Source organism: Hemiscyllium ocellatum, chromosome 2, assembly GCF_020745735.1.
Source record: "Hemiscyllium ocellatum isolate sHemOce1 chromosome 2, sHemOce1.pat.X.cur, whole genome shotgun sequence".
Classification (NCBI taxonomy): Eukaryota; Metazoa; Chordata; class Chondrichthyes; order Orectolobiformes; family Hemiscylliidae; genus Hemiscyllium; species Hemiscyllium ocellatum.
In genome coordinates, this window is record NC_083402.1 from 58,920,132 (window position 1) to 58,935,181 (window position 15,050).

General features: G+C 38.2%; 1 protein-coding gene across 3 annotated transcripts in view; it reads right to left on the reverse strand.

Annotated features, from left to right (window-relative positions):
* chd1 (chromodomain helicase DNA binding protein 1) overlaps positions 1–15,050 on the reverse strand; it is a 196,167-nt gene that overhangs the window by 81,950 nt on the left and 99,167 nt on the right. For all 3 annotated transcript variants that reach the window (XM_060836961.1, XM_060836967.1, XM_060836952.1), the window contains exons 7-10: positions 7,381–7,643; positions 6,378–6,603; positions 5,364–5,464; positions 947–1,125 (exon numbers count right to left, since the gene is read on the reverse strand). In XM_060836961.1, coding sequence (XP_060692944.1) covers positions 947–1,125; positions 5,364–5,464; positions 6,378–6,603; positions 7,381–7,643 — 769 coding nt within the window. The remainder of the gene's footprint in view (positions 1–946; positions 1,126–5,363; positions 5,465–6,377; positions 6,604–7,380; positions 7,644–15,050) is intronic.

A 15,050-nucleotide genomic window follows, 5' to 3' on the forward strand; every position in this document is an offset into this window, starting at 1 on the left:
AAATGAATAACATTGTTGTAAGGAATGGGTGACCATAATGTTTGTAAATGAAGTTGTTCAATTTCCAGCCAGGGTGTTAAAGTCAAGCAAAGAAAATAATTAAAGAGAGGCATATAAACTGACTTGGATTAAGAAAATACATTAAAAGCTTTGACGGTACATAGGCAAGGGATCATCTTTAAAGAATTATTATAAAGACGACAAAATACTTCAGATGTTGGAAATGCTGAAATAAACACAGGACACTGGAGAAACCCAGATGTTTAATCTGAAGCCAGGTGACTTAATGAAGTCCAGAGTCAACCGTATAACCATGTGCGGCTACCTTTGGTGGGTCTGTCCTGCCAGTGGGTTCCAGGGATGGTGATGGTGGTGTCTGGGACATTTTCTGTAAGGTATGAATCCAAATGTCTGACTATGTCAGGCTGTTGCTCGACTAGGTGATGAGACAGCTCTCCCAATTTTGGCAGAAGCTCTCTTATATTAGTAAGGAGGACTTTACAGAGTCAACAAGACCATTTCTGCCATTGAGTTTTCTGGTGCCCAGGTCAATGATTTCTTTATTGAGGCTTCATAACAATGATATAACCGAGTGGCTTCCTCACCATTTCCGAGGTCAGTTGACAGACAACCACATTGCTATGGGTTTGGAGTCACATTTGGGCTAGACGAGGAGAAGACGGCAGATGTCCTTCTCTGAAGGATATTGGTGAGCAACATGGAGTATCCTGACTATCAACAAAGGTTTTGGATAGTTTATATCGAATTCAAATTGCACCATCTGACGTGGCAGGTTTCGAACCCAGGCTCACCAGCACATTAGTTCAGTTTCTGGATTGATAGCCTAACATCTATATGACTAGGCCATCACCTCCCCCAGATTAAATCAGGTAGCTTTGTCAAAATAGTTTTACTTGTACCAATGTAAATATTTAAATTTAAGTACCTTGCACTCCTTCATGGGGATGCATCTGGATTGATTTCGGTTTGTATATGCATCGATGTGTGACTGAAACTTTCTGGATATAAGAGCACCATCCTCCCAGCTACACTCAGAGTATGAAAGGCCTTGCCATTTGCACAGGTAGTCTGGATGCCCTGAAGCAGATTTCTGGTTCGAATGTGCTGAAAGCAAATTCGTGATTCAAAATGAAGTCTTTCTTGATACAATGACAACATTACACAAATCTCAGAAGACTCACTCTTCATATTTGTTTTTAGATTTCAGAATTAAAGACTTTTACAAAGTACTGCACAAATTAGAACAACAAAAAAAGTTAACTCTACTGCAACAGTCCACACTGGCATTTATCCTCTATGTGAGTAGTCCTAATCTAAGTGATTTTCCAGCAATATTTTCCTTCTAATCCCTTTCCTTCAACCATCTAACCAAATTATTTTTATATTTTAATATAGTTTCTGCTTCAATCACTCCCTCCCCTCAAAAATGTTCTCCTTATTCAATAAAAATGTTCCTACGATATTTTGTCCTTAATAGTTTACATTTGAATTTAAATCTGTCCAGTACCTCAACATTGGAAAATGGAACCTGCTCTACCAAATCATTTCATAATCACTTCTACCCTATCAAAGATACAACTTTTTCAAATGTTTCATATTTGCATTTCTTTAGAGTAGGCAGAATGAGTGAATCTACAACATATCTTAGCTGTTGCCTCAAAATTATTCCGATGGCATGAATCACAAAACTGAATAAAATTTTCAGTTAGTGATTTTTGAAAAATTTGAAGTTGCAACACTTTTAAAACAGGACGTTTTTCTCCATGTTAGACTGCAGAACGGCTAACTTTCCATTGAAACACAACTTCCATTCCATAGGCAGCAGTTCCTGTAGAAGCACATACTCAATGCATGGGCTCCACTTCGCAATAGTACCAAGGACCTTTTATATCCACTTGTAAGGGCAGCCAGGGCTTTACTCTAATGCCTCATCTAAAAGATGGTACCTGAAAGATTAGCAGCTCATTCACAGCACTGCATCAGAGTATCAGCCTTGCCTTTTGTGCTCAGGTCCTGGAATGTGATTTAAAACAGGAACCTTGCAAATCAGCAGCAGGAATGTAGCCAACTGAGCTTTTCATCGTCAAAACTTACATTTATCCCATTAGAAGGAACAGGTCATCCAAGCTCAAACTTGTATTTTATAATTAGATCATTTTTAACTGTATGGAATGGTGTTCAAACCCTCCAATTAGATTTATTCAAATAAAGTTCTGGTTTTAATTAACCTTTTGCTAATTCTCTGGCATGTCAAGAGATTCTTGATCATATTACTCTCCACTGGCTACATTCAGCTCAGGAGGTCTCAAGTTTCAGTCCTAATCATGTAGGTATACTTTCTATTAAATTATGGTCACAGGTATCTTGTGTTAATTGTCTTTGCCACTCATGATTTCATTTGTGTTTTAAATAGATAAAGAATCAATAAAAGGTCATTTTATCTTAAATTACATTAAAATAGACCACTGTTATGATCATATCATTGAAATTTTACATGGGTTTCTTACCAAAGACATGACCAGACGTTGCAAGCCTATTTAGTATTAAGGATCATGAAATGATTTATAATCCCCAAACAGTATTTGGTTACCGCGAATTTGTGGCTATGACATTTCAAAGACCTTTTATCGGGCGTAACAAAATATGGGTCATGTTCCATGCCTCTACCAATCTAAATCCACCTGACAACAAATCAGCATTCTCCTCTCATACAGCAAAAACTGTACTTTTCTTTTGACTTTGGTATTTGTTGCAAATTGTCCTGATGAGTGGAAGATGAAAACTTTGACAAAACATATTTCCTCTTGAAATGGATTAACAATTCAACTGAAGTAGAAGGTACAGCTGATTATTAATAACTATGTTCAACAAATTATCACATTTCAATAACTGCCTTAGCTTAATAAGCACACATATTTCAAGGGTTTATGCCAAAGAAATTCTCCCTTCAACATCTGTTCTATAACATGACTGCACAAGTGTCTTTAGACCTCAAGACTGGAATAAACGTTTGTTTCTTAAAGAAGGGCTTTATGAAAATAATCAGCAAAAGACACATAATAAATCTGATTACAAGAATGAAGAAAATCTGACTTTCTTAGGTGGCATCACTAAAAAAAGCATTAATGAGATGAAAAATGGGCAACATACATAAGTCAACGGAAACATGAAAACACTTGGGGGTGATTTACTAAGCAAAGTCACAGGGAGCAAGAGCACAATACAATAGCAATTGATTCAACTACAAAAGAAAACTTAAGCTTGAATAGATAAAGAATCAATAAAAGGTCATTTTATCTTAAATTACATTAAAATAGACCATTGTTATGATCATATCATTGTAATTTTACATGGATTTCTTACCAAAGACATGACCAGATGTTGCAAACCTATTTAGTAATAAGGATCATGAAATGATTTATTATCCCCAAGCAGTATTTGGTTACTGCAAATAGCGAAACTATTTCAGTGGGCTTGTAAATAACTTGCTGAATTTCACACCAGAATTAGCCAAGCGTCCAGTCAAACTGTTTCAACACAAATATGCCTCTGGTATTCATCCATTAATGTACAAAATCAATAAGGCAGAATCTAATCTATGCAACTGCAACCACATCTACCTCCTCCTAGCTACCTGCAAAATTATGGTACAGGACATCAAAAGGGCCATTAAGCAACACAAAAACTGCAGACACTCTGCTCGAGTTCCACCAGAACAATGCATCTCCAATGTAACATGGGTCTTCATCCAGACATGGACACAATCTCAATGATGTAGAAAAATAACATTACTTCTTTGTATCTTAGTTAAGCATGCCTTTAAAGATCTTAGTAAAACCAATGTTAGTGGAGATCAAAATGAAAACACTTCCTTGGCTGGAATCACACCAGGAACAAAGATGATAATTATGGTTTTTACTAGTCAGTCATCACAACCCCATGATATTGCAACACTTGTTATTCCAGAAAATGTCCTTAAGTCCAAATATTCTTCAGCATTTTCATCAGTCATTTCCTTTCTGTCATTAAATCAGGAAGGCAAATGTCTGACAATGCTATAGGTTCATTCATAATTCCTTCGACAACAAAGTCATGTAAGTCAGTCTTCAGTATGAACTAGACATTGTCCATGCTTCAACTGACAAGCTGCAGAGACTAATCAAGTAATGATCATTTGAATAAGAGAAAGAGATAGTGATCTTCAACCACCATCACCAATTTCTTCTCCATTATCAAATTATCAAAAAAATACTAAGTTCTGCAATATACATTACTTTTTTAGATCCAACAAAACAGACAGCACTAACCAATTTCTGTAGTTAAGAATACAGTTTCTAGCCACAGTAAACACCTTGGAACTGTCAACATGTAACTCTACTTCGTGAAACTTTTAACCCCCTTATAAAACTGCTTCCACATACCCAGTCAGACAGAGGAAATTAAGCACAGATGGAGGGAAAAATGATCCCTGTCCACAAGATTTGTCAAGATGATCCTTTTACTGATCTTCAATCTCCTTGCAGGCAGCAGAGTCTCTAGTTCACAAATTACAAAGTCCCTTAACTACTGGTTAAAGATCACATCTTATAACAACTAGTGAATCAAAATAAATTTACTTTCTTCAGGTTTTTTTTTACTGCAGAGAGAAAGACACTACCTCCATTTCCAGAGATCCAAAGTCTTCTAGTTATATCATTCACACCCACAAGCTGTTCAAGTGACCAAACAGCCAATCATATAGTCGTTGGCAAAAAGGCTTTGTCTTCAATAACCAGTTCACAACTCCAGAAGTCAATCAGATATTTGTTGTTGACTGAATCTCACTTTGTATGCACCCTCTGTTGTCAGTAATAACATTCCTCACAGACTGAACGAGCAGCAGTATAAATAGCATTGGGTGTTAAAAGTGAGACAATCCCTTCCACAATAGTCATTTTCCCTTTCACATACATAAATCAAAAATGCAGAAAAGTATAGAGATATTGTTTTTACAATAATGTGGAGAGAAGCAATATTAGTCAGGTCACCAAGTTAACTCCCTAGGTTTCCTCAAGATCTTTCACATCTACCTGAACCAGAACTGGTAGTCAAGTTTTCAGTTCATTGTCTAAATTGCAACATTCCAACAACCCTACATTCTCATGATACTACAGTGGGAATGCACACTCTGCTAATGTTTTGAAGTCTGGGCTGTGGTTTGAATTCATAGCCAGAGGTATGTGATATTACTGAAGCAAGATGAACAAGCTAATCAAAACTGACAATATTTAAACACTAATTAGGGTATGAAATGAACAAAGTACCTGTTAAGCCTATTAAAAGTTTCTGCTATGAACTCTTACCAATTATTCGTTCCACAAATTGATATTGCCGATGCAAATCATCAACTAATTCCTGTTGACAGTTGAAGTATTCTATATCTTCAGGAGATGCCATTTTTAACCTATAAAGTTAATGTTAAACATTATAAAAGAAGATACAAGTTGTTTAAAAATACTCAGTACAAATGACTTGGAGATGAATCAACTAAAGTTTTGGTTGAAAAGATTTTCTCTCCCTTACTACCTTAATACTCATCCCCTCGTAAAATACTTTGAAGTTCGCATAACATTTCTTGGCTGGCAAACAGCTTTTTTACATCAAGCTACCAGTAATGTGCTGAAGCTTAAGTTAAATAACTCACTCCAGGCAGATTAGACAAAGTTAGTTTATATCCTGAGGACTGTTCCTGCACTCAACTGACTGAATAATTGTCTTTAACAATGTCATGTTTCAAAAATATATCCAAAAATTAAAGCCCACAAAACGTGCCAAAGAGAACTTTGATTTTGTTCCTTAAAAGGGGCTGATTTATCAAATGCTGAAATTGCCAGGAACCCGGAAAATGCATTTCCATAAAGTAGAGGTGTGGTGTTGGACTTGGGTGGACAAAGTTAAAAATCGCATGATACCAGGTAATAGTCCAACAAGTTTATTTGGAAGTACAAGCTTTTGAGCTACCTGATGAAGGAGCAGCCTCCAAAAGCTTGTACTTCCAAATAATCCTGCTGGACTAAAACCTGGTGGTGTGTGATTTTTAATTATTTCCATAAGCATATTCTTCCGACAGTCCAGAGGAAAACTGTACTGCTTCCTTAAAAATACTGTTATGTGCTAATGAACCACAGGTAAAGTAGTAAAATGACCTAAAGTAGGAAAAGCCTGTTTCCCACTACTACGTAGAAAAATATTGTTAGGGCTACAACACTGAATGTGAACAGGAAAAGAGCAGTTTGCAGTTTCAACAGAATAAAGCAAAAATATTTCTGCAAGTTTGCGCCGGTTAGAAGGCAAAGAGTCTCAGCTCCATTACGTACCATCGTTTGGTTTCCTCTTCCTTTTTTTTGTAGTTCTCTAATTTTTTCATTCCTTTTGTATTTTGCTGTAAAAGTGTTTCCTCACTTTCCCAGGTGTTGTGGAGGTGGGACCAGCCCTTCCATTTAATCAGGTACTGTTGCTCTCCTACCTCCCTCAAAGGGTCAAACCCAGCATTAGGATTACCCTCAGCCTCAACTGCATAGGTAGTGGTAGTGGCACCAGTTGCTAAATAACAAGAGTAAATAGTTAAAACTAAAGAAAATCATTGTCAAGTGTCTAAAATTTAATTGAATGCTATACCAATCAGATAAGGCAACACAGAATCATCCTCAATCACCATCCAATAACCTCTGTTAGTAATAACAGGCAAGCGCATTCAAACTGCTATACAACAGACCATTCATATGTACCAACTAAGCACAGTAAGATCATAGGATTGCACATTGCCTACAAGGCTGTAAGACAGCATAGGACAAATATCTAGAGGAGAGAATAATATTAATTCTACAGTGCCTTGTCATTAAGGGGTTTCCTTACCTGAGCAAGGACATTCTTGCTATAGAGGGGGTGTAGACTGATTGCTGGGATGGCATGACTTACATACAAGGAGACTTTGAATTAGTTAGGATTATATTCACTGGCATTCTGAAGAACAAAATGGGGGCGGTGGAATCCAACAGAAACCTATAACATTCAAACAGCACTGATACCCTCCTTTTTCATGGCTCAAAATCTGTTGTCTTTCAATGATTTACTAAAATGTGTGAAGTCTTCAATTCATAACATTGTAATGGGAAACAAATAAAGCTAGTTTTTCCCCAAAATCTAATCCAAACGTTAGAAAGGAAGGTTAAGTCATTACATGACAATTTTCATCAGGTGATACACAATGTGGCTAAATTAAATTTAAATAAACAGAATTAATTAACTAGCTTGCAAGCCAATAATATATAAAATCATGTTTAAATAATTTTAATATTCCTTTAAAAATTAATTAAATACCTCCTTTCCGTCCTACTCGTGACTCCATTACTCTCTCCAATGTTTCAAATTCTTCTTCTTCCTCGGCTGGAGGGGGGAGATCCTCCCCACAGATTTCAAGTAAGTCATCAGAATCAGTTTTAGCATCCTCATCTTCCTTGTAACTGACATTAACTGTTGCCTGACGCCGAGAACCCCTCTTATCATGTTCTTCATCATCGTCATCTGATGAATCAGCTGGTCTCTTTAGTCCTTTTCCCTTCTTCATTTTTTTTGTTTTGATCCTTTAATTATAAAAAATACAATTGTCATTTTCCATGTATATTTAATGCAGCATACTTTGGGTATGAACTTCATTAACAGTGTAAAATTTTATTTATTTGCTATATGCTCAACGTGCTTTTGGGCAAAAATAAAACTATGTTGTAGTGATGGTCCCATTAAGAACTCTTTTCTCTGAAAGGGGAGCTGCAGCAAATTACCTTTCATCTTGGAACTAATCATGTGACCAAGTTGCCAGGGAACAGAAGATTAACTTATAGTTGACCCTTTACTAAATTAGTATAGGAGCAGGGATGTCGTACTACAATGACACATGGCCTTGGTGAGACCACACCCAAAATATTGAGAGAAGTTTTGGTCTTCTTATCGGTGGAAGGATATGTTCGCTACAGAGGAAATGTAGACCGGCTCTTCAGATAGCAGGACTAATATACGAGGAAAGTATTGGCTCACATCTGATTATGTTAGCTGGTGTTAAGAAAGGGGAGGGGATTCCAATGCACAATTTAATTATTAAAGAGGCATGCACCTGGTCATTTTATAGGTAGCAATAGAAAATGGCTTTAACAGAGAGTCTAATCTGCATTAAACAGCAAATATTAAATTTTGCTCTCAACTGTTGTAATTGGTCAATCTTATTTTCTAGCTTTGTTCATTGTCAGGTCAAACACCTTATAGACATCTACTTTAACAATATTTCTAAGCATGTGTAGAGGTTAAATTAGTTAGACAATAAGACCATAAGACAAAGGAGTGGAAGTAAGGCCATTCAATCATGGCTAATGGGCATTTCAACTCCACTTACCCGCATTCTCCCCGTAGCTCTTAATTCCTTGCGACGTCAAGAATTTATCAATCTCTACCTTGAAGACATTTAGCGTCCCGGCCTCCACTGCACTCTGCGGCAATGAATTCCACAGGCCCACCACTCTCCGGCTGAAAAAATGTCTCCGCATTTCTGTTCTGAATTTACCCCCTCTAATTCTAAGGCTGTGTCCATGGGTCCTAGTCTCCTCGCCTAACGGAAAATTTTTTTAGCGTCCACCCTTTCCAAGCCATATATTATCTTGTAAGTTTCTATTAGATCTCCCCTTAATCTTCTAAACTCCAATGAATACAATTCCAGGATCCTCAGCCATTCCTCGCGTGTTAGACCTACCCATCATCCGTGTGAATCTCTGCTGGACACGCTCCAATGTCAGTATATCCTTCTTGAGGTGTGGGGACCAAAACTGGACACAGTACTCCAAATGGGGCCTAACCAGAGTAGCACAATGGGGCTTTTATATTCCAACCCTCTTGAGATAAATGACAACATTGCATTCACTTTCTTAATCACGGACTCAACCTGCATGCTTACCTTTAGAGAATCCTCAACTAGTACTCCCAGATCCCTTTGTATTTTGGCTTTACAAATTTTCTCACCGTTTAGAAAGTAGTCCATGCTTGTATTCTTTTTTTCCAAAGTGCAAGACCTCGCATTTGCTCACATTGAATTCCATCAGCCATTTCCTGGACCACTCTCCCAAACTGTCTAGATGCTTCTGTAGCCTCCCCACTTCCTCAGTACTACCTGCCTGTCCACCTAACTTCGTATCATCGGCAAACTTCGCTAGAATGGCCCCAGTCCCTTCATCCAGATCATTAATATATAACGTGAACAGCTGCGGCCCCAACACTGAACCCTGCGGGACACTGCTTGTCACCAGCTGCCATGTCGAAAAAGAACCTTTTATCCCAACTCTCTGCCTTCTGTCAGACAACCAATCCTCAATCCATACCAGTAGCTCACCTCGAACAGCATGGGCCCTCACCTTGCTCAGCAGCCTCCCGTGTGGCACCTTATCAAAAGCCTTTTGGAAGTCTAGGTAGACCAGATCCACTGGGTTTCCTGGTCTAACCTACTTGTCACCTCTTCAAAGAATTCCAACAGGTTTGTCAGGCATGACCTCCCCTTACTAAATCCATGTTGACTTGTTGTAATCCGACTCTGCTCTTCCAAGAATTTAGAAACTTCATCCTTAATGATGGATTCTAGAATTTTACCAACAACCGAGGTTAGGCTCATTGGCCTATAATTTTCCATCTTTTGTCTTGATCCTTTCTTGAACAAGGGGGTTACAACAGCGATCTTCCAATCATCCGAGACTTTCCTTGACTCCAGTGACTTTTGAAAGATCTCAACCAATGCCTCCGTTATTTCCTCAGCCACCTCCCTCAGAACTTAGGATGAAGCCCATCAGGGCCAGGAGATTTATCAATTTTAAGACCTTTTAGCTTTTCTAGCACTTTCTCTTTTGGAATGGCAACCATACTCAACTCAGCCCCCTGACTCCCTTAAATTGTTGGGATATTACTCATGTCTTCTACTGTAAAGACTGACGCAAAGTACTTATTAAGTGATCTCCCATCACTAGGCTTCCAGCATCAGTTTGAAGTGGTCCAATGTCTACTTTTGCCTGTCGTTTGTTTTTTATGTATTGAAAGAAACTTTTACTATCATTTTTAATATTACTGGCTAGCCTACGTTCGTATTTGATCCTCTCCTTCCTTATTTCTCTCTTGGTTATCCTCTGTTTGTTTTCGTAGCCTTCCCAATCTTCTGATTTCCCAGTGCTCTTGGCCACTTTATAGGATCTCTCTTTTTCTTTAATACATTTCCTGACTTCCTTTGTCAGCCATGGCTGTCTAATCCCTCCCCGGATAATCTTTCTTTTCTTGGGGATGAACCTCTGTACAGTGTCCTCAATTATACCCACAAACTCCTGCCATTTTTGCTCTGTCTTCCCCGCTAGGCTCTGCTTTCAGTCTATTTTCGTCAGTTCCTCTCTCATGCCCTCATAATTACCTTTGTTTAACTGTAACACCATTACATCCGATTTTGCCTTCTCTCTTTCAAACTGCAGACTGAACTCTACCATATAATGATCGCTGCTTCCTAAGTGTTCCCTTACTTTAAGATTTTTTATAAAGCCTGGTTCATTACATAGCACTAGGTCCAGAATAGCCTGCTCCCTTGTGGGTTCCATGACACGCTGTTCCAAAAAGCCATCCTGTAAGCATTCCATGAACTCCCTTTCTTTGGATCCACTAGCAACATTATTTACCCAGTCCACCTGCATATTGAAGTCTCCCATGATCACCGTGACCTTGCCTTTCTGACATGCCTTCTCTATTTCCCGGTACATGTTGCGCCCCTGGTCCTGACCACTGTTAGGAGGTCTGTACATAACTCCCATTATGATTATTTTGTCTTTGTGGTTCCTCAATTCCACCCACACAGACTCCACATCATCTGACGCTATGTCATTCAGTGCCATAGATTTAATTTTGTTCTTAACTAACAGGGCAACCCTGCCCCCTCTGCCCACCTCCCTGTCTTTTCGATAAGTTGAAAATCCTTGAATGTTTAACTGCCAGTCCTGAACCCCCTGCAACGACGTCTCTGTGATGCCTACCACATCATAATCATTCACAATGATCTGTGCCATTAGTTCATCTGCTTTGTTACGAATGCTACGAGCATTCAGGTAAAGTGCCTTAATGCTAACTTTCTTATCATTAGAGATATTGGAAGTCATATGATGTCCTAAGTTATCCTTCCTTTTTTGCTGCATTCCCAGTCTGCCTCAAGTTTAAATCCGCCTGCACACATGCTATCCTGCTGCTTATCTTTCCATTTAACTCCATACTCCCTGTCACTTTCACTTTCCCTTCTCCCCAACTCAGACGTTTAAAGTCCTTCTGACCACCCATAGTTAATATTATATACACTGGAGATCAGAAAAATGAGAAGGGGATTCAATAGAAATCTACAAAATTCTAAGAGGACTAGACAGGGTAGATGTAGAATGGATGTCTCAATGACAGGGGAGTCCAGAACCAAGAGTCACAGTCTAAGGATATGGCTAAATCATTTAAGTCTGATATGAGGAAATCATCTTCACTCAGAGTGGCGAGCCTCAACAAAATCACTGCACGACTTCAGGGAGGCATTAGATTTAGCAACTGGGGCGAAATTATCACAGGACATGTGGAAAAAACAGGAATATGCTACCGAGTTGGATGATCACCCATGATCATGAATAATGGTGGAATGGTCTTGAAGGGCCACGTGGCCTTTTTGTAATTTGAGTCTGATGGTCAGTTAGCTCAGTCCAGCCGGTATGCAGAGAGATGCCAACAGCAGGAATTCAAGTTCTATACTGGCTGAAATTACCATGAATTGCCTTCTCCATCTCTTCCCTCACCTCAGGCATAGTAACCCTCAGATTAAACCAAACATCTCTTTCTATAATGAAAGAGCAGCCCTGTAATCTGGTAAGACTATAGCGACTTCATAGGGATTGGTAGATTCGTAGATATGGCTCTGATCTCAAACAGGAATATATCTTGCAAGCAATTTAAGGTATCATTTTAGAACAAACTTGCTGCACGACATATTTATTTCAACAAAGATCAGCTGAAATTCTATATGCTGTTTGGTGGGAATACAACTGTTTACTAAAGTACTCCAAACAATTAATTGAACTTCTGGATTTTCTAAATTGAGCAAAAGGAAAGATTTCTTCGATGCAAGATTCCAAAGTTAAATATTAGAACCCATGCTGTTGTCATGTAACACTCTAGTAATGTCCACAATGTCCTAAAGGCTGCAACTTTGGAGCGGTTGAAGGAGACTTAAAAGGAGAACCTTGTACTGGTAAGCAGAAGGGGCAAGGTATTTCAGTACTAATGGAAACCTTTGAAATAATACTCAGACAAAGATGTTAAACTTCCAATTTCTAATGAATACCTGACTTAGATTTTTGGGGCATAAGTCAAACTGGCCTAATGGAAAGATGCGTTAATAGGTTGTGGTTTATAGAATAAGTAACTGCCTGCATTGTACTTTGAACATTTTAGCATAACTATTAAAAACTGAGTATTATTAGAATTCATTATTTGATTTTAGTACTATAAAGGAATTTTGTTTAAACTGTGAACCTTGTGGTTTCACTATTTTTTATTACATACTTGGGTTGCAGATTTCCAAAAGAATTAAAATATTCCTGATCTTTACAGAGATCATAAAACTTGCTAAAAGAAAAACAACATAGGATCTGAAGAGGAGAAATTCTCAGTTCGTAGATGATCAGTTTTTTTTTAATAGCTTGATTGATTGTACAATTCAATCAGTATTCTTGAAGACTGATTAACTGCATGTAATTTTGAAAAACGTTTTGGGGACCATGGTGTTGTTAACCCATGGGTGACTGCCTGTCCCCAGGAAGTTAGACATTGGGTAAATCCACAACAGAAGAATGGGCTTGGTGAGAAACACGTTTTTTTTATTTCAAATTTGTTGTTGTTTTGAAATGTCGTTCAAATGAATAAAAATTTACAACATCCATAAATAGCTAGGCAAAAGGAATAAACTTTTCTCTTAACTCTTCTAGTAAAGGTATCCTTACCTTCATATTATATTCCAAATAAGTTAAGTCTGGCACCATCTGCGAAGAGAGAAGTAGGGTTAACATTTCGACTCTAATATGACTTGAAGTTATATTAGACTCGAAACATTAACATTTTTTTCTCGACAAAGATGCTGCCAGACATGAGTTTTCCAGCAATTTGTTTTTATTTCAGATCTTCAACATTCACTTCATTTTATTTTAAAAACAAGTCTGCAAGGCATACAATTAAAGTGACCCTGCTTCTTACCAAACATCTTGCATTACTTAAGACTATAGAACCCTTGATCCATGGATTTAACTTGCTTTAACCAAAAGGAGACATTAAAACACAAAGGATTCTAATAGCTAAGAATAAGTACTCTCTGACCTATATTTTAATCACAAAAATAAACTTGGAAAGACATTACAAATACTCAGAGCATCTTTTAATGCTCAATCCTTAGAACAGACAAGTCAAAACCTTGAAAATGTGGAATGTAAAGCTTGGCAAAAATGAAAATCTAAATTATTGACACAGCTTATTTTTCCAAAACAAGCGTTTCTTAAAAACAAAACCTGGGAAAAACTAACTTCTGAATAGATTAACTGAATCAACAAATGCATTTGACACATTACACAGCCTTCATTTGGAAATGACGACTAATCTTTTCCAAAAGGCAATTAATTAATCCTTTCCCTCCATATCCATTTTAACCATCCTGACTAGCACACTGCAGATGATACCCTAGTCTTGGATGGATGATCATTCCTATTCTTGAAGTTAAAAAAATTTAATATTTTATCCTTTTCTGAAAGATAAAAATCTGGTTGGTTTCTGCTCCTGAGAGCTATCAAGCCAGTCTGAGTGCGTATATGGGTGCTGGGTGATGCAACATTTAGGTCCAGTGCTCAAGCACCTCAGCACAGAATCTCACATGAGAAACAGTCACTTAGACTGAGTATCGGAGGGATTTCATTCCAGACTCCAGCACACCACACTGCCCACATAATAAAGAGAGAAAACTAAAACTATCATCCTTGATGTTCCTACCATGGGGTCCCAGCATCAGATTTTGAGAACTGGGCTTAAAAAAAAAACTTATTCTGTTTTCTGTACTTGCATGGATCCTAGAACATCTGTAACTCAAAACATTTCATTAGCTTAGTTTTGTCCTGTTCAGGTTAAATGAGTTTGAATCGTTTATCTGAAGTTCTCTGCAACATCTAAGTACAAATCTACAAGATCAAAAGAAACAGAAATAGGAGTAGACTGTTCAGTCTATCAAGCCTGCTCTGCCATTCAATAAGATGACTGCTGAACTGATATTTCTTCCGAGCACTTGCCTACCTTTTCCCTACTGCCCTTGATTCGCCTCCTGATCCAGAATCTATCTCAGCCTTTAATATACAGAAGGACTCTACGCAAATATACATGAGGACTCTATAACCACAGGTCTCTGTAATGAGTAATTCCAAAGACACTCAACCCTCAGAAGAAATTCTTCTTTATTTCAATCTTAAACTGGTGCCCCTATATTCTGAGACTATGCCCTCAATGCAAGAAGACAGCAGAGTAAGACGCTCCAGGCGGAGCTTCTCTGCTCGCCAATTCATTTTCCTTTCTTTGTTTTTCCTCTTTTCTCTTTCTTAAACTACCTTACCTGGAGAATGGAGGTGAAACAAAGGGAGATGAGTTGCAGAGCAAGTCCCAGAGTGGGAAGCAAAGCTCAGAAGACAATCCCTCCATACCAGGGATCATCCGAGTAAATCTTGCCTGAACTGCCTCCCATGAAACATCTTTCCTTAAATAAAGGGGACCACAACTGCTCTCAGTACTCCAGATGTGTTCTCATTTGCACCTTGTACATTAGATTAGATTAGACTTACAGTGTGGAAACAGGCCCTTCGGCCCAACAAGTCCACACCGACCCGCCAAAGCGCAACCCACCCATACCCCTACATTTACCCCTTACC